We start from the raw sequence: 13,461 nt of genomic DNA, 5'->3' as shown, positions 1-13,461 counted from the left end.
TCATTACAACCGATCTTTGTAAAACATTTTGGGAACATTTAAGCTCCATCTTTAAAGGTATGAAGCGACAGCGCCCCCTCTTGCCCACACAGACACGGACACTGTTTCCTTTTTCACAATACCAGTTATAATGTGAAAGACCACGCGACATACGTAAGGAACGCCTGAACCAAGCCGTACGAACGTGCCTGGGATACTTAGGGGTAGCATGTCTAACTCACAAGCCAAGCGTCAAGGGTTCGATTCATGTTTAATTACCGCCATCTTCCTTTTCAGCACAATTAATTTACTTTAAGCACTTACATGTCCTAAATACGTTTGGGTCATGTTGCGACTATCATACAATCAGTTTTCTAATATTTCATTCACTTGTAAATTCCGTCGTTCCATGTGCGACGTAGAAACCTTTTCGACCAATCCGGAGTTCCTCGACACAACACCGGCGAACTAGGCTGCGTTTCACGCTCAACGGGGCCCTCATGCTTTCGTGTTAAAACAAAATCTTTTACGCAGTTTTTATCCACGGATGATTTCTGATTGGAATTCCTTTCCCGGGTTGTATAGCTGATTACTCAAACTTTGGCCAGGCACTGCAACAATATCTATTTGGCTGACAGTATAATGCGCTGATTTATTTTGTGTTTTTGCACATATATTGATAACGTTTTCTTCTTTTTTTTTCCCCTTTTCTGGCTCTTGACCTAATGAACTCATGCCATTATATTGCCTCTGTTTGTTACTTTCGCGGGTGACTTGTGTTGTTTTCATTCTCTTGCTTGTACGCTATATTCACGTATGACATTCCTGCTAAGGCCTGACTACTTGTATGCAGTATTGTGAAATAGATAACAGTCGCGCGGGAGCAGCGGTGGATTATGACTTCACATCTGCATCCACCAGAGGCATTCGCCGGTTGCGGCGGTACACTACAAAATGTATTTTACGCCTGTTCGTCCCTAAAAGCTTGCCGTTTTCATCATTTTTAGCAGTTAAACTTTCGTTTCCACCGAAAACTGCAGCTGCAAAATTTGCAGCAGGGCTTGGGCAGGGCATGCAATGCGAAGGCAAGATAACCGCTGGTACTTAAAGGGACTATGAAACAAATTAATTGAGATTACGTAAAGATAGGCAATCCATCACTCGTCACCCCAGCGAAAGAATTTTCGAGCTAGCATGAATAACAACGACGTTATAGACGATTAAAAATCACGCTCCTCCTCTCCCCCCTCAACTCATACGCGCGGAGCACCAAGAAAAAATAAAGAAAACAGCTCCGGGACTGGGCTCCGCCCATGAATACGTCATTCGCTGACGTTCGGTTTACGACTTCCGGTTGTCGCACTCCCGAGGAGCAGCGTGCGTCGGCAGCGTCTCTCCGGTCTCGGCGCTTTCTTTGTTCCCGAACTCCCGGCAGAAAGAGGAGGCAGAGGTAAATTGAAAACATATGCGTGAAGGCAATGCCCTGGCCCGCGCTTGCCCTAGGGGGTCGCGCGGCGCCTCGAGCAGACGATTTTCACCGCTACCGGAAGTGTGCCCGTGACGTCGTAGCTGCCGCGGCTCGAGCGAATGACAGCGTGTGATGGCCTACCGACGTCATGGGACTAGTGACGTCTGTTTTCCCGGTTTTGGTTTCAAAATCGCTCCCTACGAAGACACCAATCGGCCCGCGAATTTTAAAAAACGCGATTTTTAAAAAGCCATAATAAATTGCCGGCTCAGTTCCGAAGACTCATACTTGGTGTCAGTGCTTCTGAGCATAACTTCTAACATTTACTGGCCGCCGCGGTGGCTGAGCGGTTATGGTGCTCGTCTGCTGGCCCGAAAGACGCGGGTTCGATCCCGGCCGCGGCGGCTGGAATTTCTTTGGAGGAGAAATTCTAGAGGCCCGTGTACTGTGCGATGTCAGTGCACGTTAAAGAACCCCAGGTGGTCGAAATTTCCGGAGCCCTCCACTACGGCGTCTCTCATAGCCTTAGTCGCTTTGGGACGTTAAACCCCATAAACCAAACCAAACCTAACATTTACAAGCGGCTTTTAATTCTTTTCGTGGTCCCTTTAAGAGTAACGGAGTGGATTCCGAGAGAAGGCAAGCTTAGCAGGGGGCCGCAGAAAGTTAGGTGGGCTGATGATGAGATTAAGAAATTTGCGGGAATACGGTGGCCGCAACTGACGAAGGACAGGGTTAATTGGAGAGACATGAGAGAGGCCTTTGCCCTGCAGTGAGCGCACTCAGGCTGCTGCTGTTGTTGATGATGATGATCCCTTTCACCTGCTTCACAGGCGTCTGTGCATTTCATCTCTGGGTGTCGCTGGGTGCCGATAACGCCGTAGCCAGCAGAACGCCATACCTGCTGGTCAAACCTGTGAATTTTCGCACTGCCTCAGTGGTGTCAAGTGCGATAATGTAAACAGTTATGTAAACTATGCTCGACTGAGAAGGAGCATCAGTGCAGCAACCTCTGCAGGCATTTATCCACAGGAGTTGTCATACCGTCTGAAAACGTGGCGTATATCTTGAATTTTAAAGTGCGGCCAATTTCAATTTCTGACTTCAGAAAAAAGCGTGTAGTCGAACAGTAATGACCACTAACAAACTGGGCCGCTATGAATATCCTGATATAATTTCTTCTGGTCCTCTGCATTCGTTCTTGTAAGTTGTGAACGCACGAATATGCGCTCGAAACCAATAACGCCACCAGAAACCTTTTTCGGGGTTTCTTTTTCTCTACTTTTCCGCTTGGAAGAGCGGGTAAAGAGAGAGAGAGAAAACTTTTATTTAAAAAGAGGAAGGTTGCTCGAGCAACTTGGGTGGCACCCCTAGTCCAAGGCGCCACTGGCTTTAGCTGACTGACGGACTTGCTGAACCAACTATGTTCATACACTGTATCTCTCTTTACCCGGTGGCCCTGGATCGGGTAAAGAGAGATACAGTGTACGAACATAGCCTGGATGTTTTGCTGTTTTTATAGACAGAATGCTTTCTTTTTCGAAGTGGTTCCTGATAGAAAGTGCAAGGTCACTCCGTACATTCGACTGCTGAGCGAAACAGCTATGGGCATGAGCCAAATCAAATCAAATCAAATCAAATCGTCTTATTTCACCACATGAATGGTAAAAGGCAGACTTAGGCAGCGCAAGAGCGTCTGAACATACGACCAAAACTGAAAGGTTTCGTACTTGAAGGTACCGAAAATGAGAACGGGACAGCCATGTATTCAACAAGCCACTCCGCCTGCAGTAGTGCAACGAACGATCGTTCTGAAGCAGCTCTTATGCACTGCTTTGGTAGTGGTTTGTGTTAATAGGATGAGGCGAGCTGACGCGAACATTCCTTATAATTAGGGATTCGACTTTTCGGTTTTTATTTTTTAAAAAATTGGCGGACTGTTTTCAGTGTTTATTTCGGAACGCCACTTTCGGTTTTTTTTTTCGGCGAATACTATTTTCTACATAACAATTTTCGGTGCTCATCAGTGAAATACATCATGTTCCTGTGGGGTCAAAAGTGAAGTACAGTTTACGTTGACCTTTTAAGGCGAAAGCCTTTAATGCCTCATACTGTCGTTAGCAGACGCGTCGGCAGCGGTGTCGACGGACGCGTCGGCAGCCGTGTCGACAAACGCGTCGGCAGAAGTGTCGCCAGACGCATCGGCAGGAGTGTCGACAGACGCGTCGGCAGCCGTGTCGACAGCCGCGTCGGCAGAAGTGTCGACAGACGTGTCGGCAGCCGTGTCGACAGACGCGTCGGCAGATTCGTCCGCCTTTCGGCGTCGCTGCTTAAAAGGCTCAAGGTTACAGCATGAATAAAGGCGCATCTAGTGAATGCATGGGCTTCACAAATAAAATAAAAGGAGTAAAGTCATGAGAAGGAAAATAAAAATAATGAAATAAACAAAAATAAAAACAAAATAAAAATAAGATGTGTCAATAGAAATAAAAACACAATAAAATTAAGAAAAGAAGCAAAAAATAAATAAACAAAATATGAAAAATAAAAAGTAAATAAAAGCAAACAGTGGCCAGGAAACGCTTTCGCCTTGCAGCACTTTAGAGAGCCAAAGTGCCCCCTGAATTTTTTTTTTAAAACCGACCTTAAAAGCTTCCTTTACTGACGAAAGTCATACAGTCGTACCAAAAAGCAAAAATGCCGAAGTTAATGACTGGGCCGTCAGCTAAAACGTAAGTGGAAGTTTAGTTCTAAAAACTTGATTGTCACATTCTATTTGCACTCAGGGCTAAACGAGATGACCACGCACCCTATGACCTGCGTGCTGAGGTAACTGCTGCTTAAGCGTCGCAGAAGCCAGAGCACGACATCTTCGGCCGTTTATGCATGGTTTAGCATTCACGGTTGCTTGCTACTGTTCCAAAAGTTTTCAATCTCTTTACATGCAGTGGAAAAACCTACTTAACGAAGCGACGGCCCCAAGTCGGTGATAAGTCTGAGCAGACAGCACTACGCTAGCCAGTAGCGCATAGCTCGAGCTTTCCTATCTGCAACGACGTGTCTGAGTTCGCGGATCAATGCCTTATAACTCACAGCTACTGTACTAAATTACTAAGGTACCTTTGTCTCATCGCGTTCCGGCTTTCAGCACTTTCTTAGTTTTCTGCCGTGACCTACTTTAACTGGTACAGAATAGCCAGTTAGTTGTGACATGCATGTCAGACATACTGACCTCTCTCGGTTAAAACCCAATTTCAAAAAATTAATTCGGCCTGCGTTTATCGGTGTTTTTCGGTTCAAACCGAAAAGTCCAACCCCTATACTTATAATAAACACCAGCCAAATGAGTGCTGTTTTCGGCAGCAGAATTCGAGAGACAGACGTTGGTGAATTAGGAATTCTTGAAGTTGTCGGCGTAAATAATGCATTATTGAAGGTAGCGAGACGAAGTTACGATGACCAGGGCTGTTCACCTATAGCGTACTCGCAGTTTAAGCGACGAGACACTGAAGAAATAGATTGCGACCGCAGTGAGAAGGCGGCAATGCAGGAAGTCTCAGTGTAATTTGATGGGGTGCTTTCAATCCGAGAACCCCCCGTTTAAGTACACCCCGCTATGAAGCCGCGTGCCGTTTTTTGTTAGCGAATACGAAGACACGAACAAACAACTGCGTAAACCTTTATTTGAACATGGTTTCCGCCTTCAGCCGAGCGGCTTATGCACAAGTCATAGGTGTTTGCAGCTTGACTCAATGTCTTGCGATGAGGAGGATGAAAACAGTGCGTCCGGCTCTGTGTGGCTTCGTGAAAACGCAGTGTTTCGAAAGCTCGGGTAGATGGAAATGAAGTGTCGGTGACCGAGACGACAGAAGTGAGCGGCAGGGCCTTCGTACAGTCGCACCACGCAGAACGCACAGTGCTCAGTCGTACAATTTTCGTTTACGACGTAAAATGAGCTTTCAGCGGTATCCTTTGTACTCGCTCTTCTTCACAAGTGTAGCGAATTGGGCTTGTTGGCGGACGCTCATAATTAAAGCAGCGTGGAGGACGTGACACGAAGACGCAGACACCACAAGCGCTTCTTCAAGTTTAGAGAAACAGCTGATCACGGAGGAGAGTAGGGAGGCACAAAAGTGAAGATGAGAGGAGCTGGCTTTGTGTCCAAGCGAAATCACCACCAGGGCTTCCAGGGCCCCACTGCACCCAGAACGTGGCCGCCGTGGCCGATCTTGCTCACCCGGTGGATCGTGTTGACTAGATAGGAGGGACCCGAGACAAAGGTGTCCCCGTGACCCCCGCCGAAGCCGCCACCGCCGCCGAAGCCACCGCCGAAACCTCCGCCGAAACCGGCGCCAAAGCCTCCGCCACCACCGCCGTGGCCACCCCCTGTTGTCAGAATGATGATGCCACCGCCTCCGCCGCCGTGGAAGCCACCCAAGCAAGAGTGGAGCAACGCGAAGGCCAGGGCCAGGGCTACCTGCAGACATGTCAACAGGCGGGTATTGTACAGACCAAAAAATTGGTGAGGCCAAAACGCTCACAAATGATATATGGCTACGGATTGGACAGAATCCAGGGTAGTGTTGCGCATTCTCGTGGGCACAATTAAGAACCTGCGTTGGCCCTTTGGGACACTGCCACCGTCATGATTTGAACTAATTGCAACTGTGTACCAGTTGCAATGTCTTGTCTTGTCTTAATTGCAACTTGTCTTAATTGCACTTGTCTTAATTGCAACTGTGTACCAGTTGAATATGCGCATTCGGTCAAATATCTTGGCCTGACCTTCGACAGTGATCTCTCTTGGAAATCGCACCTTTCTTTTGTTTGCCAAAGGCTTCGTGCTGTATCGTGTGTCCTGTATAACATTAGATATTTTATGCCTTTTTCTGTCCGTAAATGTGTTGTACATGCTCTAGCCTATAGTGTACTTAGGTACGGAATTACTGTTTATGGTCACTGCACGGTTCGCTGGCAACATAGGGTGAATTCGCTTTTGCGTTTGCTTCTAAAGAATATTGCTTACGACCTGTCCATTGGTAATGACATTGATATTTTCAGAAGACTAAAGCTTCCAAGTTTTAACTCTTTATTAACAGAAACTATTGTGCTAAAACACTTCTGGTACAGTCAGTTCACCGTTCCATATGTCCCTGCTCGGGATTTAAGACCAAAATACCGCTACTGCATTCCTCGCTCCTCAACCCGGTACGGTAAGCGCACACGTCATTACTATGTACCTGCCTGTTTCAATAGCTTGCCTCCTACTGTACTCCGCATGAAAACTAAATACACCCTGAAAAAAACTTTGCGGTATGTCTCCGTGTTGCTTCCTGCCCCGTAGTTATTTCAGCTATTTACTGTATTAATTTCAAATCACTGTAATCTTTCTTGATGTTGTAATAGTTATATATTTGTTTCATTCTGTTTGGTGACCATTTTCTTTTCTTGCAAAGTTCATTGCAACGTCTCTATTTTCCTTTGTTTTGCCAATGTTAGCTGTCTGCCAGGCGCTGCCACTCAAGCCCTTTGAGGCTTTGGTAGGCCTGATTTATGTTGTCTGGCAATTGACGTGAATAAAAGTTCTATCTATCTATCTATCTATCTATCTATCTATCTATCTATCTATCTATCTATCTATCTATCTATCTATCTATCTATCTATCTATCTATCTATCTATCTATCTATCTATCTATCTATCTATCTATCTATCTATCTATCTATCTATCTATCTATCTATCTATCTATCTATCTATCTATCTATCTATCTATCTATCTATCTATCTATCTATCTATCTATCTATCTATCTATCTATCTATCTATCTATCTATCTATCTATCTATCTATCTATCTATCTATCTATCTATCTATCTATCTATCTATCTATCTATCTATCTATCTATCTATCTATCTATCTATCTATCTATCTATCTATCTATCTATCTATCTATCTATCTATCTATCTATCTATCTATCTATCTATCTATCTATCTATCTATCTATCTATCTATCTATCTATCTATCTATCTATCTATCTATCTATCTATCTATCTATCTATCTATCTATCTATCTATCTATCTATCTATCTATCTATCTATCTATCTATCTATCTATCTATCTATCTATCTATCTATCTATCTATCTATCTATCTATCTATCTATCTATCTATCTATCTATCTATCTATCTATCTATCTATCTATCTATCTATCTATCTATCTATCTATCTATCTATCTATCTATCTATCTATCTATCTATCTATCTATCTATCTATCTATCTATCTATCTATCTATCTATCTATCTATCTATCTATCTATCTATCTATCTATCTATCTATCTATCTATCTATCTATCTATCTATCTATCTATCTATCTATCTATCTATCTATCTATCTATCTATCTATCTATCTATCTATCTATCTATCTATCTATCTATCTATCTATCTATCTATCTATCTATCTATCTATCTATCTATCTATCTATCTATCTATCTATCTATCTATCTATCTATCTATCTATCTATCTATCTATCTATCTATCTATCTATCTATCTATCTATCTATCTATCTATCTATCTATCTATCTATCTATCTATCTATCTATCTATCTATCTATCTATCTATCTATCTATCTATCTATCTATCTATCTATCTATCTATCTATCTATCTATCTATCTATCTATCTATCTATCTATCTATCTATCTATCTATCTATCTATCTATCTATCTATCTATCTATCTATCTATCTATCTATCTATCTATCTATCTATCTATCTATCTATCTATCTATCTATCTATCTATCTATCTATCTATCTATCTATCTATCTATCTATCTATCTATCTATCTATCTATCTATCTATCTATCTATCTATCTATCTATCTATCTATCTATCTATCTATCTATCTATCTATCTATCTATCTATCTATCTATCTATCTATCTATCTATCTATCTATCTATCTATCTATCTATCTATCTATCTATCTATCTATCTATCTATCTATCTATCTATCTATCTATCTATCTATCTATCTATCTATCTATCTATCTATCTATCTATCTATCTATCTATCTATCTATCTATCTATCTATCTATCTATCTATCTATCTATCTATCTATCTATCTATCTATCTATCTATCTATCTATCTATCTATCTATCTATCTATCTATCTATCTATCTATCTATCTATCTATCTATCTATCTATCTATCTATCTATCTATCTATCTATCTATCTATCTATCTATCTATCTATCTATCTATCTATCTATCTATCTATCTATCTATCTATCTATCTATCTATCTATCTATCTATCTATCTATCTATCTATCTATCTATCTATCTATCTATCTATCTATCTATCTATCTATCTATCTATCTATCTATCTATCTATCTATCTATCTATCTATCTATCTATCTATCTATCTATCTATCTATCTATCTATCTATCTATCTATCTATCTATCTATCTATCTATCTATCTATCTATCTATCTATCTATCTATCTATCTATCTATCTATCTATCTATCTATCTATCTATCTATCTATCTATCTATCTATCTATCTATCTATCTATCTATCTATCTATCTATCTATCTATCTATCTATCTATCTATCTATCTATCTATCTATCTATCTATCTATCTATCTATCTATCTATCTATCTATCTATCTATCTATCTATCTATCTATCTATCTATCTATCTATCTATCTATCTATCTATCTATCTATCTATCTATCTATCTATCTATCTATCTATCTATCTATCTATCTATCTATCTATCTATCTATCTATCTATCTATCTATCTATCTATCTATCTATCTATCTATCTATCTATCTATCTATCTATCTATCTATCTATCTATCTATCTATCTATCTATCTATCTATCTATCTATCTATCTATCTATCTATCTATCTATCTATCTATCTATCTATCTATCTATCTATCTATCTATCTATCTATCTATCTATCTATCTATCTATCTATCTATCTATCTATCTATCTATCTATCTATCTATCTATCTATCTATCTATCTATCTATCTATCTATCTATCTATCTATCTATCTATCTATCTATCTATCTATCTATCTATCTATCTATCTATCTATCTATCTATCTATCTATCTATCTATCTATCTATCTATCTATCTATCTATCTATCTATCTATCTATCTATCTATCTATCTATCTATCTATCTATCTATCTATCTATCTATCTATCTATCTATCTATCTATCTATCTATCTATCTATCTATCTATCTATCTATCTATCTATCTATCTATCTATCTATCTATCTATCTATCTATCTATCTATCTATCTATCTATCTATCTATCTATCTATCTATCTATCTATCTATCTATCTATCTATCTATCTATCTATCTATCTATCTATCTATCTATCTATCTATCTATCTATCTATCTATCTATCTATCTATCTATCTATCTATCTATCTATCTATCTATCTATCTATCTATCTATCTATCTATCTATCTATCTATCTATCTATCTATCTATCTATCTATCTATCTATCTATCTATCTATCTATCTATCTATCTATCTATCTATCTATCTATCTATCTATCTATCTATCTATCTATCTATCTATCTATCTATCTATCTATCTATCTATCTATCTATCTATCTATCTATCTATCTATCTATCTATCTATCTATCTATCTATCTATCTATCTATCTATCTATCTATCTATCTATCTATCTATCTATCTATCTATCTATCTATCTATCTATCTATCTATCTATCTATCTATCTATCTATCTATCTATCTATCTATCTATCTATCTATCTATCTATCTATCTATCTATCTATCTATCTATCTATCTATCTATCTATCTATCTATCTATCTAATAACGCCATCTGCTTTGTTCACGACCGACTCTTAGGGGATCGCACTTCTCCGTCTTTGCCAGAATTGTTCAGAGACGGGTAAGTATTACCGAGCCGGAACCAACGCTAACGCCGCTGAAACAGAACATAACTTTTCGCCTTTTTTTTTTTACTTCGGCTCTAGCCAGTTACTAGTGCGATTCACATTTCTACTTACGGAAAGAGTCCTGCGATGTAAATATGCACCGGCAGGTTACACGTTGATTTCAGGCTGCACAAAGACCAGAGCCGTCCGATGCAATGCTGAGACGATGGTTATAACCGGAATAATTCTTCCCAGCCAATACAAACCACGAGGTCTGCACAGTAGCCATTATGCCATTTTAAGACTTTATAAAAATGCTGTAAAATATCTTAACGAAAAAGGCAAAGAGCCCTAGCGTCCTGCACGAACGCCTCTATACATATTCCATTCAGCCAGTGGTATACAACCTAGCATATTTATTGTGCTTATTAGAGGTATGCCTTTTGCTCGGGCAGTTAGACGATGAAGTATTTTTGCGAAATCCAGATTGCGTAATCAGCGTTTGGTGAAAGCGACACGCGTGGAGCGCTCTGAGCAAAGTGAAATTTAGCATCCTGCTGCAAGTCTCATGAAACGCGAAAAAATTCGTCGTTAATAGCTCACAAAGCCTATTTGACAACGGAACCATGGAAAAGTGACTTATAAAGCACTATAATTCAAGTTTCCGGCGCAAAAAATAAAAAAATGGCACAACGCACACACACACATACACGTGCAGGGCAGAGAGGAAACATGAATCACAGTGTAAGAGGTCACCAACTTGCGCAGCTGTCTACGCTTAGCGCCTTTGAAGCCCTAAGAGGTTGTTCATTTTCCTGCTACAATGATCGCCTTTCCATTGCGACATTCGAATTGAATTCGTATTTCGCCGTAGCTTTTTCGTTCCAGTGCTGCGGGGGCTTCTCGTGGGTGGAGGCGTCTGGAAGGTGTAAGCTGGTGGATAGGTGATGGGTTGGGCCTTTTGTAAGGTGGAGGTGGGTGATTGATGGCGGGTGAAGCTACTGAAGGGTGAAAGAGGGTTACTTGGTAGCGGGTGCAGGATTCTGGAGAGTGGAGTTGTGTGGAGGGCAAAGGATGGTGGTAGTGGGAGGAAGCCTCCTCGAGGGCGGCGACGGCACCGAACGACAGACGAACAGATTATACCAAAGTGTGGATGGTAGTTCTAACGCATTAATATATGCCAAACGCTAGTGACTAAACTCTCGGTTGTGTCGCTCGTTCTAAGCCTTCAAGATCGGGCTTACCGTGATGGACTGAAATGTCAAAAGGCAACAGATACTTGGAGATGGAAACCCAACACCTAGTTAATTCAGTAAGGCGTAAAAGGGAGTGTTCACCGAGGAGTAAAGAAGCTTTTTAGCAATGACTGAACTACTGCCTGCATATCTGCAAGCTTATCAGACACCAAATAGCATGGCTTTTTTTCTTCGAAATAATTTAAATGAACAATAGCTTTATAGTTAACGTACACGCTAGCACCCGTTCGTGCGCTGTCATCCTATGCGTATATTTGTGTGTGGCCAGCGCACAAATACACACATGTGAATAAAAATTATCACGGTCGACTTGCGCAGAGGAAGCCTGACTTCGAGCGATCAACAAGACATTATCTGCACTCGGTCATGCGCTCCACAGGTAAACCTTTTCTTAAAGGCTCGCAGAGACGGCGGCTATCGGCGCTTACCAAAAACTCCCTTTTTGCTCCCCACCGGTCGATGGGCATCGTTGCAGGCTACGTATCCAAGCCAGGCAGTGGACGTCCATTCAGGATTGCCGCTGCCTTTTATACGGCACCCTTGCCTTTCACGCTCTCATTTCCGACTCGACTCGTACAGGAAGTGCACTTTCACACTGCCGCTCCTCCCTTCTTCCGGGCCAAACAAGAAAAAATTATGTTCAACCTCTTCGCGTGCAACGCAACAAAACGTAATGATATGCGCGATCGCCTTTCACTTCGCGCTGCGCCTCCCAGCGTTCACAACTTCCGGCTAACATATGAAGTGCTGCGTGCACTTCCTGGTTCTGCCGGTCGTTTCATCCACGCATGCCTTCAGCGAAACGTTGTTTGTGCGTTTTTGAAGGCTCGCTCCTCCTCAGTGATTGTTCTCTGGAATGAAGATGACAGGCCACCGCGGAGTTTTCGCCACCGTCACTTCGGCAAAGTCGCTCCGGAACCGCGGTTATCAAACTTGGCGACCCAGTACACCGTAACAAGGCACGACCGAACCGAGCGCGTGGTTCGTAAACCTGCAAACGGGGTCAGAAGAGAATGGACGACTTGCAGGACACCAGCTGGCCCCTGTAGGCTTGCATTACAAAGGCGCTCGTCGGGTTTACAAACAGGACGCCGTTCCGGAAAAAGGATAGCTGCTACGCGCTCGAACTTTGACCTTGCTCCGGAAAGAGGTGAATGACCGAAGATGGGTGTGAAAGGCAGACGCTTACGTGCCGTAAATAGTTTGCCAGTCACGAAGCACTGCGAAGGCAGGGCAGAACCGGAAAGAGGACATTCGCGACGCTGACCTACACTTACTATTACTGCAGCACGTTTAGCCTGCTACCTCGCTTTGCGCTCACGTGTAATGTTAAAGGGAAGTAATCAGTGTGACTTCAAACGGGGCTAGTCCGCATATCAAGCCTCATTTGGCTCGGCTGCACTTTACAGTAATTACAAAGCGCAGTCAAACCAAGTAAGTCAAAAAAAGAGTGATAAAGGGAGAAATAAATCAATAAGAGGGAAGGAATGAGAGGGGAAAAAAGAACGAATGCGACACATTAGCATACATAAATTTTGTCCGTCCTAAACTAGAATATGCTTCGGCAATATGGGATCCTCACCAGTCTAACCTCTCTTTAACCTTAGAAAAAATACAAAATCGAGCTATCCGCTTCATTTATTCTGACTATTCTTACTACACTAGTGTGTCTGCCTTAAAATCTAGAGCTAAATTACCCATCCTTGAAACGCGACGAAAAATTTCTCGATTGTGCCTCTTTCATATGTTTTATCATTCATCTTTAGGAGAATCAGTCATATCACCTGCTTATCGCCT

General features: G+C 41.4%; 1 protein-coding gene across 1 annotated transcript; it reads right to left on the bottom strand.

Moving 5' to 3' along the window:
- Positions 1-5,618: 5,618 nt before the first annotated feature.
- On the bottom strand, positions 5,619-12,131 carry LOC149352577 (uncharacterized). Its single transcript, XM_089575710.1, has 2 exons — positions 12,093-12,131; positions 5,619-5,924 (listed from the first exon to the last, which is right to left on the bottom strand). Exons 1-2 carry the CDS (start codon positions 12,129-12,131, stop codon positions 5,619-5,621), a joined length of 345 nt encoding a protein of 114 aa, XP_089431836.1.
- Between the last annotated feature and the right edge of the window lie 1,330 nt (positions 12,132-13,461).

Source organism: Amblyomma mixtum, chromosome 3, assembly GCF_055824585.1.
Source record: "Amblyomma mixtum isolate Tamu chromosome 3, ASM5582458v1, whole genome shotgun sequence".
NCBI lineage: Eukaryota > Metazoa > Arthropoda > Arachnida > Ixodida > Ixodidae > Amblyomma > Amblyomma mixtum.
This window is presented reverse-complemented; position numbering and strand designations above follow the sequence as displayed.

Bases quoted from the DNA above. Each gene is read 5' to 3' on its own strand.
- LOC149352577 (XM_089575710.1), bottom strand. From the start codon at position 12,131: ATGCCCATCGACCGGTGGGGAGCAAAAAGGGAGTTTTTG. The intron at 5,925-12,092 runs GTAAGCGCCGAT...ACATGTCTGCAG, and splicing joins GAGCAAAAAGGGAGTTTTTG to GTAGCCCTGGCCCTGGCCTT.